The following is a 25909-nucleotide window of genomic DNA, read 5'->3' as shown; positions in this document are numbered from 1 at the left end:
GAGTAAAGTTATCGAGAGCTGGAATGCATGTGTGCAATCACTCAAAGAAGAATTTATAATACTGAAGATCACTCTGCACTAGTGATTTTCAAAAAGTGCATGTTAAGTGAGAAATGAGGAACTCAAGGGCACAAAACTGCACAGGAAAAGCTAGGAAAATGTTGCTGAGGAACATTTTTTCATAGATACCGATCATCAAAAATTCTCTTTGAAGCCAATTTAGAAGCCTACCTTTAGGTACCCAAATTAGAACATTTGGGCCAGAACACTAACTCAAATTTCTAGTTATAAAATTACACACAACTTTTTGCCATATGCAAACCACCAGAAATTATTTTCTACAAAAATCAATATCCACAATAACCATTGCTGAGGAAGATTCCAAACACTGAATCTAGTTTACCTGCCATCTCTTTCGGCTGCCCCACCTTCTGTTACTGTTTTGACAAATATTCCCAGTTTTTCAAGGCCTGCATCTGCTCCAACTCCCATTCCAATAATACTGATGCCAAGTCCATCTTCATCTGTGGAGAAGACAAGTAAAAGCAGCAACACATGCTTGATTTTAAAGTAATTTGGCATTTAAAGAAGTACATTTGCGTACGGCTTTTGTTTTCTTTTGATTTTTTCACGTGTTTAAACCCATTTTTAGTATTTCCTTGGTGAGAACCTTAATTTTCTGCAGTTTTAATAACACACCAAAGATATATAATATTGCATTTGCCATTTGGAAAAGGTTACTACAGTTAGCCAAGACAGCTAATGTTCCAGAGGAGAATGAAAAGTTAATATGAAAAATCATGTCAATTAACGTGTAAGGTGAACTACACGAAACAATATTCTTACAGAAATACAGAACTATTGTCCTCAAGCTGGTTCTTTAAATAATATTACTGAATATTTTTCAGTCTGAAGGGCCAAGAGATTTGCAACAGTTCCTCGAGAATTAAAGTTATGCCCTCTAAGCAAATGCAGCAATCCCTTTAAAGATTTGCACATCAGTTTAGAGAAATTGCAAGTGGTGCTCAGAATGCATACCTTTTTCTAGTTCCACTGGAAAAAGCTCTAGTTTTTCCACGCGCTTTTCAAGTTCATATTCAGCTGATGCAGCCACTGGGTCAACTTCATCATTTCTCCGGTCATAGTCTTCATTGGAGTATGTGTTGAAAACCTTTGAAAATATGCCAGTATTGATCAACTATCCATTCCAGCAAAGACGGTTAACTTAAGGAAATAGCTGCTATATGTATCCATTTTTATGGCTTTTTCTATTACATTGGTTGAAATGAGTTTTTAAGGCAATGTTCCCCTCCTCCCCTCAAAGTTCAGGCTTTTAAATTAGCACTTTATTCATGAAACAGTCTCCTAAGGATTGAAAACCAATTCTGAATATAACTAACTCATTTTTACCATATGTGGTTATAAATGCAGTATATGTTTTAGAAGGACTGACTCATTCTACTTCTTTCAATAATTAAACACACAAACATATGGTTCCAATCAAACATTGCTCCATCTAAATAGTAAAGATCTCCAAATACTTATGAAAGTAGAACACACAGGAACTACTGTGATTAACTGTAACTTGTATCTAATCTCAACTCTGATGTTTCTTCCTGAGGGTCCAATCTGCACACACAAAACCAAAGCTGAAGCTGACTACTGCTAATATGAAAAACCATTTACATATAAAATTAAAGATTATGCTGTACTTTAAATTTTAAGATTACAGTATGGCATAATTATGGTAGAATTAAGACAGATTTAACATTTCAACTCTATTGTATGACGTTTAATATCTATGTGTATGTGTATACATATACAAACTTTTCACATGCTACGGTAAGTGCAGTATGTTTATTGAATTTGTATACCTGTCAGTCAATATAAATATTGATGGCTATTAAGTTAATTAGGAATTACTGAGGCCTTCTTTAGAGCTAGAGAGTCAGAAAGATGGAGATAGTTGTTCAGATTTTGTGACCCTATGCTTTATTTAGATAATTCCTCTGTTCACTTAGTTGCCCCACTGTGGCAGTAGTGAGAAATATATAGTGCTGGAGATAAATATTTTATCTAAATTCTTCTGTCCTACATCTATTGTTGCATTTGTTACTTTAAACAAAGGAAACTCCTCACCATACCCCCACCACAATCACACCACACACACAATTTCACTCTCTCCCCTTTTCTGTCTTTACAAGTGCTGAACAAGAGAAGGTAGAATTAGATAGCAAAAGAGTATTTATGATAAATATCAATGCGTGCGTGAGATCAACACCAAAACAGGGAGGTCACAAGAAGCCTTCCCTGACTGCAACTCTGTTCAGATGCTAATCAACCACTGCCACATGCAAGGACTGCTCAAGGCTATCACCCCACAAGGGGCAGGGAAAGCCAAAGGCAGGGCCGTGGCTAAATTCACCGCGCTCTGACTCTGTAGCTGAGCTGTCCATTTAATGTCTAAAAATTCACATTCAACTTTTATGTTTGAATTCTTAATAGAAGTCAGAGAGCTCAAATGTCAGAACAAAGGCTGCTCCTCATCAGATCTGATGGTAGAGAGAGCTTTTACACACTACAAAAAATGTGCAGCAAATATTATTAAATAATATTTAATAACAATGGCAGCAACTGCTTTAAAAATGTCACTGAGTGATACAACTTTTAAAGTTTAGCTCCTGAAGAACACGTAAAAGAAAATGACTGTAGCTTAAATGGTATTGTTAACGGAATCTGTGTTGTTCCCACCTAGCAATTTATCAGCTGAGAGAGCAACATAATTGACTCCACTTCTTCTAAAACTAGATGCACTCTGTGCTTATTTTTTTAATTACACAACTGGAAAAAAAAATCTCCCCATCTCCCCTTCCTCCCCCTCATTTAATATATCTTTTTTATTTCTTAGGCATATATTCCTCAATTCAACTTTATAACATTTCTGAACTAAGAATGAGAACATAAAAACTGCCATACTGGGTCAGTATCCATCTTGCCCGGGATCTGGTCTTCTGACAGTGGCCAATGCCAGGTGCCCCAGAGGGAATGAACAGAACAGGTAATCATCAAGTGATCCATCCCATTCTCTCATTCCCAACTCAAAGATATGGGACTTAGCTCAAAAAGTTTGAAAACAGTTTAGGGTGCAGGCAGGGGGTAGCTCAAGGGGCAGGGAGCGGGTAGCTGGGGCTGTGTGCAGGCACGGGGGTAGCTCAGGGTGCAGGGAGGCGGTAGCTGGGGTACAGAGAGAGGCTAGCTAGGGGCTGTGTGTGGGCAGGGGGTAGCCAGGGGCCATGTGTGGGCTTGGGAGTAGCTCAGAGGGCAGGGAGAATATAGCTCAGGGTGCAGGGAGAGTAGCTATGGGCTGTGTGCCAGGAGGACTCCCTTGCAGTCCCTGTTCCACGAGAGCTCTGCCAGCCACGGAGAAAGGTCTCCTCACTCTGGCAGCTCTTACCGGCTGCGTGAGCAAAGCGGGCTGGGAACTGAGGAGCAGCTTCAACCCAGGGCACCAGCAGGAGAGGAGCGAACACTGCCACTGCCTGGTCCATGACACAACCCAGAGCAGCAGCTGCCCCAGACTGTCCGGCTCTGGCTTACTGCCTCCGACCTGGCCAGGGGGTGGGGAGAGGAGATGTGGGGGGAGGTGTGGAGCAACCCCCGGGACTGTTGTGATCTTGTGGTGCAGTTTGGGAGAGGGGGGGTGTTGATGGGTTCAGCCCCGCACCTCCCAGCTTCAGCCCCTTGGGGGACACTAGGGCTTGGGCTCTGGGTTTAAGCCCTGTGGACCCCTTGAAAGGGTTCACAGACACCAAGTGGGCCACAGACCCCCAGCTGAGAATTTCTGACTTACACCAAAAATCACACCACCACATCAGGTTGCTCCCAGCCCCAAGAGACCAGTCACTTACCCTAGAGCAATTGGTACTTTAGATCTTACACTAGTTTCCTGCTTTCCTCTAAATCCCCTTCCAATCCATTTTATCTAATAACCATACCCCATCCATAATGAGTACCTGCACAGGACACCCGTCACAAGGAGGCATCCTCAATTATTTTGGCTGAGAGAGAGATTTTATGAAACTGTTTTGGGTATAAATACTCCCTCTCCCCCGTCACCTGGAAGAGCAATGTCCCCCACCTGGTCCAGCCACTTCCTGTTCCTCCTTACTCCATCCAGGTAAACTTTCTATTTCTTCCCTCTCTGCTGCCAACTGCCAAGGCAGCTCCCTACAGGGGCAAAAACTCCTTTTCTTGTGGCCTGCCAAATAAGGACCCACCCACATACAGTGTTCTTTCAAAAGGCCCTTAATGATCGATTAATTTCTCCTACTGAAGCTACAGTACATCCAAAGGATGAAATTTCTAGATATAATAGAAAGTAAATAGTAGGTTTCTATCTTTACATTAAACCATTTCAGGCTATAACAGCTTGGCTTGCAAGTTCTGAAAAGATTAATTTTCTTGGGAAGAAATCTTTTGCATAAGGCATCTTTAGTAACTGGTAGATTTGCAAAGGGTTTTTAAAGGTGAGAAATGCCTCTTTGATCTGGACAGGCTTTAAAAAGGAGTTCCTTAACTGCAGTAAGAATCTCTCTGTCTTGTAAAGGCTCTCCAAAGATTGATTAGCTTTTCAAGTGGTCTATTTCAAGTTCTAATTAATGAAAGTTAAATAGTATTTTATGCATCACTGAATTCTTTTTTGAATATGTTACCTTATAAGCTCCTTTTTCTAGGAAAACGTCATTTTACACATTTTAACATGTTCTGTAAGTTTTACATAAATATATGATTTTCATTGTTAAATAATATTAACAATGACATTATTAATAGAGCATGCTCAATATTGTTCCAAAGTTCACATCTTCCCAGATGTGGATTCCAAAGGCTGTTAAATTGGGAGAGTGTGGGAATTGACCCTAAAATAAACTTTGCAACCTCGGTTTCATAAAATTATGTTGTATTTTCCTGTGTGGTTCTCAAAATGGGCTTGAACAGATGGATAGGGAGAATCACACAGGCTCCTTTCCCTATAGTCAGCATTCAGCCAAGGATGACCTACGGGATTCCAACCTGTATGCAGTGTAAAGAAAGTGTGTAGGGGACAAAGACCTCCTGACTCAGACCCATTTATCTTTGTGTTCTGAGATGTATGACTCACAGCCAGTATCTTGATTGTATCTCTGATACTAAGGAGAGTCACATGTCTGAGAACACTTCATCACACAACAGGCAAAGAGATCCTGCCACGGTAGAATGTGTGGGGACTTCACAGCACCAACTCTGATATAAAGCCCCCTACAATTAAATCAGTGCATTTGTTGTGTTCTCTGGGAGGTTCTGTGGACACTTTGCTGTTCTTAGAAATAAAAGTCCTGATTCTGATCTCAGTTAACAGATTCTATGACCAGAAGGGAATCACTAGGATCACCCACTTTCGTGTCCTGCATACACAGGCTGGAGAATTTCCCAGACACTGAAGTAATGCTTCTTGAAAGAGATGACCCATGCAGCACAAAATGATCCTGGTGAATTGACTATTGATGCAATCCAAGCTGAAAAGAAGCTTAAGGGAAATAAGGTGGCAGGAGTCTGTAAAATTCCTGGAGAACTGTTAAGAAGCTCTGGACCAGCTATTCTTTTTTGTCTTTAGGTAAACATAATCTGGAGAACAGAGTCTGTCCCTTACAACTGGCAAAGACAACATTATTTTACCACATAGCAAGTATAAAGGTAGCAAATAAGACTGTTGTAACTACTGTGACATTACTCTTCTAACTGTCTTGGGAATGCAAGTACTCCATTCACATTGCATTTGTAGATATTATGGCTGCATTTGACTCTGTTGACTGGGAATCGCTTTGGCTGATCTTAAAGCTGAGAGGCGCCTCTGACCAGCCCTGTTTAATGTTCTATCTTCTATATGATGACTCCTCAAAATGCGTTCTTGTAAATGAGAAAAGAACCAGCTTCTTCCAAATTATGTCAGGTATTTGACAAAGACACATTGCCATTCCAGAACCCTTCAATGCTGTTGTAGACTATTTCCTTAACCAGATACTAAGAAAGTTTAGACCTAAACCTTGATGAAAAGAACCTCACCTATTGCTGATTTTCTTTTCATTCATGAACAAGCTCATCAAGAAGATAGTCAAAGGCCAACTACAGGCTCACTTAATTTAAGTTAACATCCTAGACCCAGCACATTTGGATTCAGGAGAGGACTTGGAATTGAAACCACTTCAGTAGCACTGATGGATGATCATCTGCTCTCAATGGATAGAAGGTAGACCTCCATTCTCATCGTCCTGCACCTCTCTGCAGCACTGAATACTGGTAACCTTAAGATAATGCTGCTTCACCTCACCTGAGACAAATAGCAGAGATCCAGGGTAATGCCCTAAAAAGATTTGAGCCCTTGCTGGAAGAACACACCCAATGAGTAGTGATGAGACACTGTACCTCCACACTACACCCCTCACTCACGTAGTCCAATAAGGATCAATTCTCTCTCCAATCCTGTTCAACATCTACATGCAGCCAATAGGTATACTGGTCAGATGACATGGACTACAAGTCTCAGCAAATACAGCTGACACACAGTTCTACCTATTTGTTGCCACATCTGACCATACCACTACAATCAAAACAGTGCAGTGCTTGATGAGATCAGCTCATGAATGAAGAACAACTAGCTGAAGTTGAACCTAAAGCAAAACAAAGGTTATGTGGCGGGTAGAGGAAACACTTCATAGAATTTCCAGCCATTGTGCAGTCTCCTCTGGCTGAAGGTACATACCCACAATTAGTCAATTCAGTCCAGAGCCTCGGAGTGCTGCTGGATTCCTCACTGACACTAAACTTTCACATAGTGGCATGCATGAGTAACATTTTCTACCATTTCTGGCTGGCTAGGAGACCCTGTCCCCTCCTGAACCACTGGCCTCAGTTATTCATACCTTCGTCACCTCTCTTTCAGGCACTGCCTTTGATAATCCAGCCTAGTGATTGGAGCATGGGTTTCAGCTGGGTATAGGGTGGGGCCTGGGCCAGGGGTGGTCCCGGAATCAGGATCCAGGTACAGGCCAGAGGCAAACAAAGATCAGAGGCCACAGACAAATCAGAGTCAGAACTGTAGCCAGAGTCCAGGTGCAGGCCAGATGTCAAAGCCGGGTCATCAGAGTTCAAAGAAAAGCCAAGTTGCTATCGATGTCAGAGTCCAGATATATGCCAAATATAAAAAATGGTCAGTCAGAATTTGGGAGTTTAGCGGGAATCAGGAGGCAGAGACAGGCCTGGAGCAGTCTGGTGATGAGGCTGGAGTGAGGTTAGTGCAGGCTCAAGCAAGGCTGGGGCAGGAGCAAGCTGAGGAGCAGGAGAAGGAACTGGCTAGAAGTAGCTGGAGTCTGGTGCACTGCAAAGCAGGAGTAGGGTTTCTGGAGGTTAGCAATGTTGCGCAGAGTCATACTGATCTGCAGCCCTGCTGAGGATGTGGAAATATCTGAGCCTAAACAAAGGAATGTGGTCCCGCCCCTCTGAATGTGTCTCCATGGTAAATTGAGAGACATTGGAAATTAATTTACATAAAAGGTAAACAAAAGCCATCAAGCTAACAAGGAGAGGAGATCACCACTCAGCTATCAGCAGTGGGGGTGGAATGAGCATGTAGTCTTCACCAGACCACATGACATTTTCTTCCCAGCAGGACAAAAGGAACTTTATCTGAAAATACAATTAAAAGATATACTGGCCTATAAAGAGAGGGGGAGTGAACCCCTAAGTTACCCTTCACCTGAAGAAACAAAGGTTATGTCTACACTATGAAGTTAGGTCGATTTAATAGAAGTCGATTTTTTAGAAATCAATTTGATAGTCGATTGTGTGTGTCCCCACTAAGCATATTAAGTCGGCGGTGTGCATCCACAGTACCAAGGCTAGCTTCGACTTTTGGAACGTTGTACTGTGGGTAGCTATCCCACAGTTCCTGCAGTCTCCGCCGCCCACTGAAATTCTGGGTTGAGTTCTCAATGCCTTATGGGGCAAAAATATTGTCATGGGTGGTTCTGGGTACATGTTGTCAGGCCTCCCTCCATGAAAGCAATGGCAAAAAATCATTTCTTGCCTTTTTTCCTGGGTTACCCATGCAGACGAAATACCATGGCAAGCATGGAGCCTGCTCAGCTCACTGTCACCATATGTCTCCTGGGTGCTGCTGGCAGACGTGGTACTGCAGTGCTATATAGCAGCATCCTCTTGCCTTGCCCTGCAGATGGTGCAATACGACTGCTAGCTGTCGTCGTCATCCCATAGGCGCTTCTGGTCGACCTTGGTTAGGTTGGACAGGGGTGCCTGGGCAGACATGGGTGCTTCTGGCCAGCCTCGGTGAGGTTGGTCGGGGACGCCTGGACAAAAATCGGAATGACTCCAGGTCATTCTCTTCTTTAAGTTTTGTCTAATAGAGATTCAGTCCTGCCTGGAATATCATGGCAGCTGTAGGCTTCTGCCTCAGGCTGCTCTCACAGTCAGCAGCACTGCACAGTCGCACCTATCCCAGTTTATCTCTTGTTCCAATGGCTCATGAAGGCTGGACAGTAGTAAGGAGCAGTTCAGCTATAGGTTGAGCAAGTGCATAATGGTGGTACAATGTGCCTTTGGACATTTAAAAGCTCCTTGATGAAAACCCACTCCCTTGGTTCACTCTACTTCCCTGTAAGCCAACTGCCCTCCCCTCCCCACTTTGATCTCTGCTTGCAGAGGCAATAAAGTCATTGTTGTTTAAAATTCATGCATTCTTTATTAATTCGTCACACAAATGGGGGGACAACTGCAAGGTAGCCCGGGGCAGGTGGGGGAGGACGGAAGCACAGCGGTGGGGTAGTTGTAGGGGCACCCCCTAGAATGGCATGCAGCTCATCATAGAAGCGGCATGTCTGGGGCTCTGACCTGGAGCAGCCGTTTGCCTCTCTGGTTCTTTGGTAGGCTTCACAAGGCACTGCTGCCGGTCCCTGTTACAACCTCTGTCCTTCATGCCTTTGGAAATTTTTTCAAATATTCCGGCATTTCTTCTTTTGGAATGGAGTTCGGATAGCACAGATTCATCTCCCCATACAGCCATCAGATGCATTACCTCCCGTTCGGTCCATGCTGGAGCTCTTTTGCAATTCTGGGACACCATGGTCACCTGTGCTGATGAGCTCTGTATGATCACCTGTGCTCAAAAATTCATGGGGCTTTTCCTGTCTACCTGGCCAGTGCATCTGAGTTGAGAGTGCTGTCCAGAGCAGTCACAATGGAGCACTCTGGGATAGCTCCCAGAGGCCAATACCGTCGAATTGCGTCCACACTACCCCAAATTCGACCCAGCAGGGTCATTTTCAGCACTAATCCCCTTGTCAGGGAGGAGTACAGAAATTGATTTTAAGAGCCCTTTAAGTTCACAAAAATGGCTTTGTCATGTGGACGGGTGCAGGGTTAAATCAATCTAACGCTGCTAAATTCGACCTAAACTCATAGTGTAAACCAGGGCAAAGAAACAGAGCACTTTAAGTTCTGCAAAGGGACCTGCACAGAGAGTCTGGTCAGACATGCTGGAAAAGACTTGGTGAGAAATATTTCTTCAAATAAGAGACTTAAATTAGGTTTTAGTCTTAGATGTGTATTTTTACTTGTAACTCTTTCTATTTTTATTCCTAATACTTGGTATCATTTAAGCCTATGTCTTTTTGTTTAATAAACTTGTTTTACTATAAACCAATTCATGCTGTGATTGAAATAAGAGTATTTATCAAACTCCTGTTTAATTAATGAACTGCATTTTATCATTTCTTTAAAGGAGCAGCAAATTTAATAACATCTGTGAGCATTCCACCACAGGGCAGACAGCTTTGGGGAAATTTGGATGGGGTCACCCTGCAGAAAGTAATTGGCCAGTGGAAGCCAAGGTGTGACGTGCATGCTTCTATGCTGGCTGTTGGTGTCACGGCTGAGTGCCATCGCAGGATATCATTCAAGACAACCGAAGTTGCAGGGCAGGGCAGGCAGTGACACAACCGTTTACTGCTCTGGTTTGAATCCCAACGTTTCAAAGTCTCCTCAGTAACACTGGTTTCTATAAACATATCATAGAAATGTAGCGGTGGAATGGACCTGAAGAGGTCATCTAATCCATCCTCCCATGGTAAGGCAGAGTTAAATTCACCCAGAATGAATTGTCCCTGATGGGTGTTTGTCTAATCTGTCCTTAAAAATTTCCAGTTAAACCTCTTATCAACTCCCTACACCGGCTTCCCACAGAATATCAGATGAAGTTGAATATCTTATCTTCAAGGCACCCGATGGCCTGGGCCCAGAGTATCTAAAAGATTGCCTAAAGCTCTGGCACAGTGGTGCCCCCAACTATACACACATTACATACAGTGCGTACCATTGGAACTGCTGAGAAGCAGCAGCGCTGGCTGCCCCAACGCCCACTCAGGTTTGGCCCCGTCAGCACTCCACCATGGTTGGGGGACCGCGAGGCCAAATCTGACTGGTGCTGTGACCCCCATGCACCAGGTCACGATGATATTCACTAGATTTTGGTTTCGCCCACCCAGTCATGATGCAGGACCAACAGGGGCAAAGCTGAGTGGACAGTGGGGCAGCCAGCACTGCTCTTCCTCACCACTGCCTTTTGGGCTGGCTCCTAAACCAGAGGTCCTTTCCAGGGGCCTGCCCAGCCTCACCCTACTTCCAGAAGCCCATGTCCCTTTTGAGGGATGGGGAATAAGTAACACTGCACCTGAGCAAGCCAGGCTGGCAGGCAGGGACTGAGCATGGTGCAGACTCAGTGGGTGAGGCCTGGGGCCACTGGCTCCACAGGGACTGATGGTGCGTACCATAGGAAAAATTCCTGGAGGCACCCCTGCTCTGGCACAGTGGAACTCTCACTAATAGAGCTTGTTTGTGCAAAACAACATTTTCTTGGGGGCCAGCCGAAGACCGTAGAGAATGAACTCCCCCAGGAACTAAGGATCATCACAAACTTCACCACCTTCCCTTCTCAGTGCAGTGCACATTTCTTTGACCTTGCCTTATCTAACATAAACACATGGCAACATTTGTATAGATATATGTCTAAAAAAATTCCAGAACAAAAACATTACTTCGCACAAATTTCTTCCCCTGGAAAGAAGATGAGAAAACAAACACGTGACAGATACTAATCACATTGCTTAATGCACTGCTGGAAGGCATACATCTACCAGAGTGATGAGCGCAGTATAAGAACATATGGAGGAGAGAAAGAATGAGAAAAAAGAAAGGAGAAAGAGAAGGCATGATATTCTCCTGCTGCCAGTGACTATCAGGTCTGGTTCTGCCCCCAAGCTGTATCGGATCTCTGGACTTTAGCACAGATAATTCATTCCACTGATATTAATGAAACCATATCCAAGAGAGTCTGTTGCTTTTTTTCCCTTAAGGCGTTTTACAAATTTTAAATTGTGTATACATTAAAAGCTCATAATTGTCAAAAGATGCCTTAGGTGAAATCCAAGATAAACCACCTATCTCTATTAAACACATGACTTAAACTCACTTTGTCACTATCACTACAAAGACATTCATGCTCCACCTCAAAACAAATAGCAATCTCTCCACAGACTTGCAGAACTGAAGTAAAGAGAAATGTGTTAACATTCACTATTCGGTAACATTAAAGTATTTGCCACTCATTAGAATTAATAAAATTATAGGACTTATTTGAATTAGGAGACACATTTCATGGGTCAGTTTGTAGTTATCACAGGACTGATTCTCTTTTCCTCCACTGGCAACTTGTTTTATTACCTAATTCACAAAGGAAAATTTCCACAACTGCTTCCAGCAAATTCCTGTTCCCGTGACATGAATGTTTCCACTGTTCTTTTGCCAATTTCAGCAATTTATCCTGGTCTCCAACATCAGTTAATGTGACAATACAGATGCCAGCAATTTTCTCAGTCCCACATCCTTCCTTGACAAAATCCTGTAACATCTCTTGATGTAGATCGGTATTTAGCAGAGATGACAGTGTGGGTCTTAAATGAAAATGTCTGCACCTTCCACTTCAGTAGAAAGACCAATCATCTATATTCTTCCATTTCAGTATTTTTCTTGGTAGTCTCAAATTTGCTGTCTATGTTCTAGACATTTTTAATCACATCTTTGGTGAAGCTTCATGTAACCTTAGAGTGTTTTTAAAAATGCTTATTTCTATGAAGCACTTTTAGTAGAATCCATAGGGTTGGTTCCCCAATATTCAAGTGGAGGCCACTCAATCTGTACTCTTCCTATTGCTACAGAAGTAGAATTTGGGTAACGATTTGTCAATATAGCCTTCTCCTGTCAGAAGCATATATACATCAATTCTGGTGGGCTTTGTGGACAACTGCTGGAGACTTCAGTTAGCAGCTATTCATCATGAACAACAACATGAGGAGAGACACACTTTCATCATTTTCTGTTGCCTTTCTCTGCTCCTAACACTTGGCATGAGATATTTACTTGCAATTACATCTAGGGACAGGGCACCATATCCACCTGATCTAGCTCTTGCCAGCTGCAGGTGTAATTTCTGGTGCGTACAGGCTACACACATGCTGAAAGCTTCATAAAGCGCAGTATGTACATGCATTTAAAGAAATAAGAAACAGAGTCCTGTAGCTATAGCATGAATTATATGCACTCTCATGTAAGGCAAACACTAACGAAAAAGGGTTTCTTGTATAATCTGCGTCCACATTTTTTTAATGAAAGAGACTGCAGTGATGGGATGTAGAGCTTTCTCTGCTACATCACCCATTCAAGGACCTGATCCAACATCCACTGAAATAAATGGGAGTCTTTAAATGGATTTCATTGGGATTGGGATCAAGTCCTAAAATCCTGGCCAGGTCAGCCGAAACCAGATAAATGATTATAGATAGATACTTGATAGCGTATGTGAAGAGAGTTCGGTATTCTCAGTAGAGTTCAAAGTGAAGCAGTGTCTACCATCACAAAACCCTCCATCATCTTGTTAGTGTTCTCAGTCTAGTTTGGGGACTGAATGAGCAATGAGGGTTGAACAATCCTCTTTTCCCCCTGAAGTGGGCCCTTAAGTACACAGTTTGGCCATGTTTGTCAAGGGAAACTTGCATACATGCTGCCTATTCTGTGCACAGACGGCAGACTTCAGGTTCCAAGGATGCTACCCAGCACCTTTCATGAGTAGTGCAATTTATATAAAATATTATTTTCTGCATAGATCACAAACTAAGACATATCAAAATGCTGCTCATGACAAATCCGGCCCTAAGAGATATGTGAGGACATTTTCCTGTGGCTATCTGAAAAAAAAACCAGGAGCACTACACTCAAGATGGAAAACGTTGTGCTATTCAAGCATAGGAAATTCAATATCGTTTCTCTATTATATTTATCCACCATCCATACTTCTAGAGAACCCATTCCTACAGTTTCTGACCACTACATATATTCATGTTGGAAGGTAAGCAAAAAATTGCATTAGCAAATTCTTCCATAAAAACTACTTAATTTGAGGAAGTGGCAAAATGAGAAACTTGATCCCTTCTTTGGAAGGTTCACTCCGGCTCAGAGTTAAAAATGCTCTTCTGATACTCAAGTGCTGCTCTCTTGGGAATTAGAATTTGCACAATTATTAAAACTGCTGAGTTTGTGGTTTTTATCTTAGTAACTGAAGAAAACAGCAGAGTGTGTGGAAACTTAGACTTGGCAAAGAGGCTACCCCCTTCCTCCCCCCACAAAGCCTCAGGAAATCTAGAAGTGAGCTGTTGAACAAAACAAATATTTTAATTAATTCCACATTTCCATATACCACCCTAAAAGCAAAATTCTACTCAATGTGCAACAGATATGAAGGAGCAATTCCAGTTGCTCAACTAACAGGCATCCCCCCCCATGTCTTTGTTACACACATTCCATATTACAACTCTCTAGTGTTACAGCACTATTCTAAACTTAGGGCCTGACTTTCAGAAGTGTTGAGCACCTCCATTTCCCATGGGAGGGATAACAATCACCTTAATACTGGTACTGAGACTTTCTGACAATCATATATACATAGTTAAACTTTTTTCGGCATCTACAATTACAATTGTGGGAAGGAGAAGGTCTTGTAATTTTTTTTATTTTTCCTTTTTTTAATTTAAATGCATTATTACTGAAAAATAGTAAAATGCTTATAGATTCATAGATTCTAGGGTCAGAAGGGACCAATGTGATCATCTAGTCCGACCCCCTGCACAAAGCAGGCCACAGAACCCTACCCATCCATTTCTATAACAAACTCCTAACCTACGCCTGAGTTATTGAAGTCTTCAAATTGTGGTTTGAAGACCTCAAGCTGCAGAGAATCCACCAGCAAGTGACCCATGCCCCACGCTGCAGGGAAGGCAAAATGCTTAGACTGGATATTTATGATAGAAATATATGTAGGAATATGTACATTGCATTGTATAAGTTGGAAGTTCTGGTAACGCTGTACCAGTATCACTCAAAGTATTTCTTTTATACTAATGGTGCTACTGAATGAACTCCATTATCAGTTTTGAAGAGGTGTTTTCAATTTTGTCTATTTCAAATGTAACTGTTCCTCTATCCTGAGCTGACCTGTTTTTAATCCTATCTTTCAATAGTGTAAACTACTGACTAAATATTTGCTTTACATTTCTGATAAGACGTTTACCATCTATTTTTACTTCGTATTCCAAACTTTGGGCCTTGTTCAATATTTATTTAAGGAAGATTTCATGTATTCTGGTCATAGCATGCAGAGAGCTATGTGTAAAACATTCAGAGAAACATGGGTATGTCTCCAGCGCAGTTGGAGGTGTAAACTAGCTAGCACGGGTATACTTATTTGACATGCAAGAACACTTCCAACTGCAGTGCTGACATATTCAATATGTGACATTCCTAGCAGAACATAAAATAAAAAAACAATTGATTGTTCAAAACAACAGCCCCCAGAAAATTAAGGTATAAAGCATGCTATTCTTCAGCAAGCCTCTAGCAATGTCAAACCCTTATGCCAGTCTTTTTTTCCAAATCTAATACTTCCTTTAGGCTCCCAGAATTTGGAGACTAAATAGGCATGTGATACTACCTCCTCCATAAAATGCAAGCACAGGGTAGCTTTTCCCCCCCCTTACTGACATTATCTGATACTGAATCAGATTTAAAATTTTTATGAAAGCTAATGTTAAAATTATATAAATCACAGGTTGAGAAAAGAGTGTCTGTACATCTGGGTATACTGCTTAGATTATCCACAGTACGAAGTTGGTTTTTAAAAGCCATATGGTACATCTAGTACATAATCAGCAAAAACCCAAATTTAGGTGAATAAATTTAAGAATATATTTTAGATATTAGCATACAAGTATTCAGATACATCTTTCATGAAAAGTTGTACAGAGATTTGGTTGTGGAAAGCAAAATATATCAATGAATGAAAATTGTCCCTCAGTAATTGAGAATATAGCGTAGGTTCTCCATTTAGAAAATACAAACTATCAGGGAAGTATTTCAGTTACTTTCCCTCTTGAGCTTCTCAACTTCTAAACTTAGTCTTAGCAAAAGGCAATCAAAGAAATCCAGCCATAAAGAGTAAGTAAACACAGCAAATACTAGTAAACATTCATCTGATACAATTCTTTCAAAACCAATACTTGTTCATTTATAGACGCAACAGAATTCTATATAATGATGGGACACTCCTTATAATTCACAAATGTCTGCAAATATCTTTTATTGTAGGTAGTTATGATTGCACTTAATACATGCTGCACTGGTATTTAATACATGGTAATATACATAAAAGTCTGAGAATATATTTCCTGTTTATTTTTACAATAGTAGAATACACTACAGGTTCTTCTAATAGTCCAAATGCTTCAGAGGCTGAAAAAAGCCACTGCAAAATAATATATGCATTTCTTGCCAAAATGATAAAAATTCATATAATTCATGTATCTCTTTGAATATATTAAGTATTAAAGGCTTGACTACACTAGATTTTACTTGCACGGTGTCTCCAAAGTTCATGGCTGCGTCTGTGAATATATTTAATTTCTGGGAGGGAAAAGCATTACTGTAGAAATATCAAAAGGCATACCATACCTGAAGCTCTTATGTAATAGTTAAAATATGAACTAATGTATAGAAATATCAAAAATATTAATATCAAGTGCAGCTGTAAATGCCTTTATCACTGTTTCAGCAAGCCTTGCTGTTGTCAAGGTAACAGACTACTATGCTAGAGTGTTTATTTTTAAACTAAGAAACATCAAAGTAAACCTGCAGAGGAAAAAAACATTTTGTAATAAACTGATTTGGCAAATTAATTAGAATAGAGAACAGTATTAACTAGATTGTCCTGGACCTTGTACATTTACTGTCTGAACAAGTTTGAACAGATGGGATGATGTAAGGCAAAATTTCTAATTTCTTTAATTAATCTCTTATTTCTGAAATTGCTACAATATTTTCCCCATGTCTTCACATCATTTGCAATTGCCATAAGAAGTTACGGTGCTATCTTTCTTCTGCCTAGAAGAGTGAGACACATGGTTTAGCCAAGACTGATATCAATGCGTCCCCATGCACCAATTAGTACAGGCACTACATTCCATTCTAACATTTCCCTGACAGAAATCAGCTCCCTCCCCACACTTATAGAAATCAATTGTGATATCTCAACATATAGTTCAAAACAGAATTAAACTCCACAGACCATCTCAATATTTTGTTTCTATACAAGCTGGATCAATACAAAAAGAAATGTAAAATTAATTTTGTATTGTGCTTGTATCACATTTAGCCTTTGCTTTCTTTGACTATTCCAGCAGATAACTTGGTTGTCAGCAAATGTCAAAGAAACAGTCAATTTTAAAACAAATATTCAAGAATACTCACAGAATAAATTGTTATTTCTTAAATATAAGTTAATTCTAAATAATTAGACTCATCTAGTCAGTAAGCAGAAATATATTATGTGACCTATTGTGATGCTGTATGATTGAAATATGACCATTTATAACAATGATATTGCCATTGTTACACAATTGCAACAAAACGTGTACGAAGTACATCACATAAGGTGTCAACGAAAAAGTAATGATTTGCTAAGTATGACAATCACATTTAAATCCATCTATCATCATTGTATCTGAATTTGTGAATATTGGCAATCAGGGCCGGCTCCAGGCACCAGCATCCCAAGCAGGTGCTTGGGGCGGCAATCTGCAAGGGGCAGCAGTCCCTGTGTTTTTGCTTCCAAGCAGAGCGCCAAATTGCCGCCACAGACGGCAGGGGCAGTCCGTGTGCCGTTAGGGTGGCACGCGCGTTTCCACGGCGGCAGCAATTCGGTGGCAGCTTCTATGTTTAGCTGTCCTCGGTGGCGCAGCTTCTGTCTTCAGCCAGAATACCAGCATCAGCCAGAAGACAGAAGCTGTGTCCTCGTAGACAGCCAAACATAGAAGCTGCCGCCAAATTGCCGCCACCGCGGAAATGCACGTGCCGTCCTAACGGCACATGGACTGCCCCCGCCCTCCGCGGCAGCAATTTGGCATGCTGCTTGGGGCAGCAAAAACAGTAGAGTCGGCCCTGTTGGCAATATATCTATATCTTAAATGTGTTGTTCTGAGGTAACATCCATGAGGTAATTTATGTCCAGTCTGGCCAGCACATTGTGGTCAACATAATGGACTATTCAAGTTTGGTGACCCATTAAAGGACACGTCACTCTAATAACAGGCCATAGAAGAAGCTCCTCCCACCCAGTGAGCCTTACTATAGATGCCCCAGAGAGTAATGGCTGCCCCTGTGAGTCAGCAAGACATATATGGGCATGTGACTTGCTCATGTGACTCTAGACTCCCTCTTGTGCCAGCAATTTTTCAACTGTGCTGTGAGCTTTGGTCTGTGACAGTAAAATTCCAAGCACATGGCAGAGGGTATAAAAGACCTTTGATTCATCTCCATGTTGCCTCTTTCCTGCTCTGATTCTCTGGACTGTGGCCTTACAATTAAAAGGAAAATATTTGAACTATGGACTGAGGACCTTCCAATCTTTTGGAAGTTACCAGAGACTTTACAAGCCAGCAGTCTATAACATCACTACTACAAACCTGATATAAGAACATTGCAATTACTGTATGTATAAGATCTATTAACTATTTTAACTCTCTTCTTCTTTCCTCTCATAAATAAGCCTTTAAAATTTAGTTACTAGAGAACTGGCAGCAGTGTGATTATTGGATAAGATCTGAGTTATATATATTGATTTGGCTATGTGGCTGATCTCTTGAGATCAGAAAAACCCATTGTTTGATGAAATTAGGGATGTAAAAGTTTAACTGGTTAACAAGCTTGAGGCTTATCGGTTTCTGTTAAGAATTAAATTAAATTAAATTCCACCCGGGGTCCTTGCTGCCAGCCCCCCGGCCAAGGCTCTGCTGCCACCCAGGTGCGGCATCCCAGTATGCCTGGCTGCCGTCACGCACCCAGGGCTCTGCTGCCGCCCCAAGCAGAAGCCTGGCTGTGGGGCCAGCAGCTGAGATCCCAGGTGGGGGGCCAGCAGAGGGGATCCCTGGGTGTGGAACGGCAGGGGAGCTCCACCTAAAATGTGAGGGTACTGCAGCACCCCCTGCACTCATAATTCCTCAGTTAAACATTTAACCATGTAACCAATATAATTTAAATCGGTTACACGGTTATTGTCTTTACACTTTATTTACATCCCTAGATTCAATTGGTTTTCAATAACCACTTATCATAAAGTCTAGTGTCTGGGCGGTGAGGTAAGGGCTGGGATGACTAAGGAGAATGCATTTTTGATTTCTCGTTAACAAGTCTGGTGTGACAGAAGTTTACTTTTGTCACTGACTTGGTATAATCTAATGACAGAATTACCACCAGTTTGAGGTGAATCTGGTATTCTTGGCTGTGAACCACTGAGGCACACACCTATGTGTTAAATCAAAAATAAATCAAAACAACTTTGAATTTTATATACTGAATACAATGAATTGCTTGTGAACTATTTATAAATCAAGAATTATTGAGCAAATAGTTTTGAACAAAACCATTTAAGAAAACTTTATCACAGACAATTCACTAGAAAAAGGCAAAATCAGCTGAACTATTAGAAGTTATCCATCCAGATCTTTTTTTTTTAAATGTGCTTCTTAAAACACATTTACAGTATATTCTGTAAGTTGGACAAACATTAACACTACTACATTATTGGGAAGGCCAGCTAAGCCTTTACCAAAACTCTAAAGAAGATGATAGGCAGTATTTTAGTGAACTGGAAACGGTTTGATTTGGGAACAGAATAGTTTAGGAGATTGATCTTTTCAAATCTACATTACTGGTCCCAATCTTGCACAGGTTGTTAGTGACAGAATGTCATTATCATTTTGTGAGCTGTTCTTAGACTTCTCTAATATTCAATGGTGTCAACCCTAGTGAATTTCACATTTGGCAATAATTAGCACCCCTGTTGGAAGTCTTTACCAACAGGGCAAAGATTAAACGGGCCAACGAGAATGATTTATTGTTCGACTATTCCCAGAAAAAGGACAGGAGCCCCTGGATACAGTTTAATCAGATGGCAATTTTTCTATTAGATATCTGAGACTACCCAGTAGATAACAGTGTAGAGAGGCAACTCCACAATCATTTCAATATCAACCCACGGTTTCCATCCCTCCCCCCACCCTCTTTTTTCCAATCCTAGTCCCCAGACAACCCGCTGCTGGGAATTTACCATCCCCACCTCGAATGAGGATTAAGGTAGGCTATAAAGGAAGTGGGGCCGGGGTGGCTCCCTGCCATGCCAGTCATAGTAGCCCTGAATCACCCCCATTCCCTCTTTTAGCAAACATCTCTTTTAAGTACTTTACCAAGTCATCTGTCCAGTCACTGTATCCCTTGCCTATGGGGCACCTGCACTGGACATCTGCCCCACACTTATGTAATGAGTTACGACATCATAGCCTAACTCCCGTCCCTACTCACCATAATAAAGTCCCCCTAAACTCCCTGTAGGGAAGGTGAAAAAAACGCACTCCACCTTTGCCTATCTGGGGGTGAAGGAAAAATTCTTGCCTAGTCCCTTGAGAAAGGAGCGGCTAGCGTGATGCCCACAGCAGGTCCCAATCAAACCTGGTATTTTGGCACTTCCAATGGGTGGCAGGTTGCATGCTGCTCCACATGGTCCAGGGAAAAGTAACTTCTCCTTCCAGCTTGCCCTTTTTCAACTCTCCTGCCTTTCCGGGCCCTGCGGAATGGGTTTGCAGCAGCGTATGCACCTTTCTCTCACCCCCCTACTCCATCCTTAAAGCAATAAACCCCTTCTAGGGCAAACCAGACAATCTCGCCCCCTTCCCCGGCTTAAGGTGCGATACAGTTACTCTCCCACCACAAGAAGTGCTGATCTCTTCGTATCAGGACTGAGACACATCAAGTAAAGATACTTGCACTGCCATACCCTGTGATGTACATAACCTATGAATAAAAGGAGGATTTCTGATTCTTTAAAGTTTTCAAATTCACACTTTCTATAACCACTGATTACACTTTAAAATACTTTAAAGTAGGATAAATTTAACTACAAATTTTAAAAGAAAAAAGTTTTCCTTTTTTTTTTTTTTAACCACAGCTTATTTATCGAGCACTGTTGGTAATTAAGGCTAGGCTAACACAAGAATATTTTAATGATTCACAAAGACTATTCCTTTGAAATATGTGAAAATCATCCTATGTAATGTTTTATTGTGAAAGTACTCATGCTGAAATTCTTTCTCATACAGAAGATCAGGATGTGGGCTATGTATCACTTAAGAACTAATGAAACCATCAAGATAGCGCTTAAATGGGACTTAAATGTGGGTCAGTCATTGGGCTGGCCTTCTGCATGGGGTGAATGTCATCCTCTAGCTATATTTGGCACATAATATAAACGAGTTATCACCTGGTCTCACAAACAAATGTATACTTTCGTACTCTAATATGTTTATGGTTAAAAGGGAACGAAAATCTTTGAAACCTTACAGCTATGTTCACATTAGTGTTAGCATGTTTTGATGTAAAAAAGGCCAGTTAATTTAGTGAAACTGTTGTGTTCCATTTTCACCAACAATCAGCCATTTAGCATGTTAGTATCCCCATTTGTATATGAAAATGAACAGACAAATGCTAAAAGGATTAAAAGGAAAAGCTTTTGTAACATCGTGAAAGATCTGTTGTATTTTGTAACCATATTTCAAATGTAAAATGTAATGTAGCATTCCCAGTGCCAGATCACTACGCACTTACTGCACAGTGTAGATTTAACTTTCCCTTAACTGCACCTGCAGGCAGAATTCATTTTGGCTGACTGCACTTTTTCTAATGATGGTTTCACATTCTCACTCTTTTCTTTTTAGCACAATGAATTGCATCCTAGTAAGATGTAAAGCTATCTAAAGTAAGCAAAAGAATGTTTATCTGTTAAGCTTCATACCAGTGTATTACATTACAGTTAATCACAGCAATGCTTCAAAAATCACACAGCTTTCCATTGCCAGAGAAATTTCGCCTTCTGCTGCCTCCTCATATGGTATGCAGGGCAACAGAGATTGTGAAACAAGCCAAAAGCAGGGTTTTATCTGGGTGGGCTGCATAACTGGTTCTGAAACACCAGCTGTAAATATAATTCAAAAAACTGTTTTGACCAGCTAGCTAAACAAAAGGTTTCAGATGTGTGTGTACATTGTAGCTGTATGAATAGACAAAGAAAAATATGATCTGGCTAAACCAGTATTTAAAATCTAGTCATGACTGATGCAGTTGTAAATGATAACGATAATGCAGATGGGTGGGGATTCAGGAAAATAAATTCCATATGCCTAGAGTCAACAGTATTTTTCCATATTTTGAAACTTTATTTTCTTTGAGAGCACACACGTAAGGCCTGATACTACTCCCACTGAAATCAACAGCAAAACCCCTGCTGACTCCAGTGAAAACAGAATTGAGCTCATCAACCGATCTTATTTTATGACCTGCTACTGATTCCCTTATACAGTGACGTGAATGTAGAAGATATATAAGTTTTTGATAGCGTGCAGTCTCTACACAATTCCAATTCAATATACATGTTGTTTTATCCATCTTTTGTTTACATCCATGGTCCACAAAGAAAACTGTGTTCCATACACATCAACACTTCTAGGCTGAAGGTGAAACTTTGGAGAGCCAGAGGTAAAGCATTCTCAGAGTTGGGTCCCCCAGACTCTGAAATACCCTGCCAGAAGAAATCAAAATGAACCCTCATTTAACTGTTTTCAGAGCCTAATGAAACATTTTCTCAGCAACCTACCCATTACAATGAAGGCGACAGAGAGCAGAAGAGAAAATATGAGGAAAGAAAGAAAGCATAGCAGTTAAGTAAACATCTGAACTTTAAAATGGCAAGAGCACAGCCTTCCATTTCAAATAAAATTTGTGGGTTTTGTACTATATATTTGGCACTTTCCACATATATAACAGAGATTGGTCCCCTACACCAGTGTTTTTCAAACTGTGGGTTGCGACCCACTACTGGGTCACGGCAGTAAGGCACTGGGTCACCTTACTCTGGTCAGCACTGCTGACCAGGACGTTAAAAGTCCCATTGTTGGTGCTGTCCAGCTAAGGCAGGCTAGTGCCTACCTTTTCTGACAACGCGCTGTGCCCCAGAAGGGGCCAGCAGCGGGTCCAACTCCTAGGTGATAGGGGCACAGGGTTCCATGCGCTGCCCCAGCCCCGAGCACTGGCTCCGCACTCCAATGGCCAATGGGAACTGGGGGAGGGTGCCTGTGGGCAAGAGTCATGCGGTGCTGCTTGCGCACCTCCGCCTAGGAGCCAGACCTGCTGCTGGCCGCTTCCAGGGCGCAGCACGGTTCGCAGTGTCAGAAGCCTGCCTCTGCACCCCGGCTGCACTGCTGGCCGGGAGCTGCTGGAGTTAAGTCCGCACCCCAGCCCCCCACAGCAATCAGCTGCCCCAATCCTGAGCCCCTCCAAACCTGGGACCTCTTCCTGCACCCCAACTTCCTCATCCCTGGCCCCAGCCCAGAGCCTGCACCCCTAGCCCATAGCCATGACCCCCTCCCGCACTCCAACCCCCTGCCCCAGCCCAGAGCCCCCTCCCATACCCTGAACCCTTCATTCTCGTCTCCATCCCACAGCCCTCACCCCCAAACCGCAAACCTCTGCCCCAGCCATGAGCCCCTCCCAGACCCCAAACCCCTCATCCCCAACTCTGTTGGGTCGCAGGCGTCAACATTCTTCTTCAACTGGGTCCCCAGAAAAAGTCTGAAAACCACTGCCCTACACATACCTGAAATGATGCATTAAAATCTCAGTGGTTCTCAACCTATTTATCATTGTGGGCCGCATATGCAGGTATGTGTTATGTGGGCCACATCCATACACTGTATATATTATTATAGATCTACAAAAGAATAAGCTTTAGAATTTGTTCTATGACTGCAATATGATTCAAATCGACATACTACTTTTCATTTCAACACTGGCAAATGTCTACCAAGAGAATTTTAAATTAGCAAAATAAGTCAAAACATTAACTGTTCAAATTAATTCACTGTAAAGGTGGCATGGCATGGTGAATTGCCACCCTCACTTCCATGCTGCTGCTGTCGGCAGGGCTGGGATGAGTGCCTGGAAAGCACAGCTGTGGAGCCGGCCTGCAAAGATGTCGCCATCTGCTGGTTGGTAGGAACTTCAGCCCAGTTGTCTAGTCTCTACACTGGCGTAGAAGACTGAGGAAAGAAAGCTTTATTTGACATTTGCAAAAATCTGCACTTGTTGGACTACAAAAAGACCTCTCAGCCCCAGGCTGGTTAGGGTGGAAATTCTGAACATTTAGCAAAGTATGCTTTAGTTGTTTCACTAGCTTAAGTAGATTACTATGTACAATTGAGCATATAATGCTGTTGTACACAGTTACAGAATTCTGGTTGCAAACAGCTGCACATTTCTATTAAAAGTAGAACAGAAACTGTTTAACATGAACTGGACACATTCCAGGTAACACATTAAAAGGGACAATCTGTGTATGACATGTTATAAACCCAATGTAGTGAGATTTTCAATAGACTTCATATGGTTTCAATAGTTACTCTAATCTAAAACATTCAGTAACAAGAATATACTTAAAGAGACATCCCCCACCAATTTTATATTTGAATATTTATGATGTAAACTAGGGTTTATTTTCACAGTAGTAATAGAACAACAATTATACAGTAGTAATAGAACAACAATTATAATTAACAAGAGAGCGAGCAAGAAAGAGAAAAATGAACTGACTTTTTAAAAAAAAACTCATCTTTCCCATGCCAATGTCTCTTTCATTCCATTTCTCTCTGTCATTTGCTGCTGCTTCCATTTGTTCTATGGTGTTGAGACAAACTATTCTGCCCTCCCCGCTAAGGGTTCGTTTTATGGTTTGTGACTCTTGCTTAAAGTAAAATGCAATGGGTTAGTCACTGGTACAGTAACCACACAGAGGAAGCCACCAATTAATTTTGACAAACTTTTGCTACCGCAAATTTAATTTGTTTAGCTATCGCTACTATTTCTTAAAATTTCTAAGTCAGAAAACTGTGTCTTAAAAACAAACATGCTACAATAATTTTTCTTTAACAGATAGCTGTTGTTACTGCGTTTTGGTTGTGGTTTCAAGGTATCCTGTCAAGGCTAAAAGGCTGATATTTTTAAAGCTAACTGTAAGCAGAAAAAAACAAAACTTTGAAAAAAATTCAAGCCTTTTTTACACAATGTAAGATAGTAAAACTAAAAGGCACACAGCCATTTAAAATAACCCTTTACAAGTCTCCTTTAACTTTACTAACCAAATGAATTATTAACTCAAGAGAAAATTAAAGCTCTCAGCTACTTCTGGATTATATGTGAAAAAAATGATTGGTGCATAGCATTTGTAATTCATGCTGCTATATGCAAATATGTAAACTTAATTCAGAATTAATTAATCCATTGTTCTGGATGGAGGAGTCAGGAGAAATTCACTGTGGGAAAATGAAGATTTGTGGGTGAGGTCAAAAAAATCTGCCAGAATGGTAAAACTTTAACCTGCAAGTTACCTGTTAAAGACTCTCAGACTTGAAGAACACCAGAATAAAAGAGAGAAAGGACTTTTTACTTATAAATAAAATATTTGTAAATCAGTATGAAACCTGTCTAAAACAAAAAGTGTGTCCTATTCCAGTGATACACAAGGGAAATGTTCATGGGTAATTCTCATTAATGCTGACTGGAATTACATGTGTAAATTCCCTTAATTAAGAATAGATGTGGTATTTAAAGGTTATTGGCAGCAACTTCAGCCTAATATTTACATACTAAAGAAAAGATGTACACAATTTATGAGGAGAAATGTTTTCAGGAATCTAAAAAGTAAATTTAAATGAAAAGTGTTTAAATGTAAACATTTCCTGCAGTGTGTATGATGCGAGATCATGGGGCTAGTCATATGTATAAAGGAATTCATGTGAATAAGTGTTTGCAGGGTCTTCAAGGGCAGTGATTTTCAAACTGTGGGTCACAATGCCAGGACAAGCGGGAAGACTGCCTCTGTATCCCCGCTGCACAGCTGACTGGGAGCTGCCGGAGGTAAGTTTGCGCCCCAGCCCTGCACCCCAGTCCCCTGCCCCAGCCCTGAGTCCCCCCAAATCTGAAACCCCTTCATGCACCCCAAACCTCTCATCTCCATCCCAGAGCCTGCACCCCCAGCCAAGAGCCCTGACCCCCCTCCCAAACCCCAAACCCCACCCCAGCCCTGAGCCCCCCCAAAGCTGGA

At 41.4% G+C, this 25909-nt stretch overlaps 2 protein-coding genes across 11 annotated transcripts in view; both read right to left on the bottom strand.

Annotated features, from left to right (window-relative positions):
- CASD1 (CAS1 domain containing 1) overlaps positions 1-25909 on the bottom strand; it is a 509685-nt gene that overhangs the window by 158812 nt on the left and 324964 nt on the right. The window lies entirely within an intron of this gene.
- The window catches only part of PPP1R9A (protein phosphatase 1 regulatory subunit 9A), a 237510-nt gene that overhangs the window by 105221 nt on the left and 106380 nt on the right, over positions 1-25909 (bottom strand). For all 9 annotated transcript variants that reach the window (XM_050941685.1, XM_050941687.1, XM_050941684.1 and 6 more), the window contains exons 3-4: positions 1039-1171; positions 404-524 (exon numbers count right to left, since the gene is read on the bottom strand). In XM_050941685.1, coding sequence (XP_050797642.1) covers positions 404-524; positions 1039-1171 — 254 coding nt within the window. The remainder of the gene's footprint in view (positions 1-403; positions 525-1038; positions 1172-25909) is intronic.

Source organism: Gopherus flavomarginatus, chromosome 2, assembly GCF_025201925.1.
Source record: "Gopherus flavomarginatus isolate rGopFla2 chromosome 2, rGopFla2.mat.asm, whole genome shotgun sequence".
In the NCBI taxonomy this organism is placed as follows: domain Eukaryota; kingdom Metazoa; phylum Chordata; order Testudines; family Testudinidae; genus Gopherus; species Gopherus flavomarginatus.
Note: the sequence above shows the minus strand (reverse complement) of the source record. Positions and strands in the feature narration are given on the sequence as shown.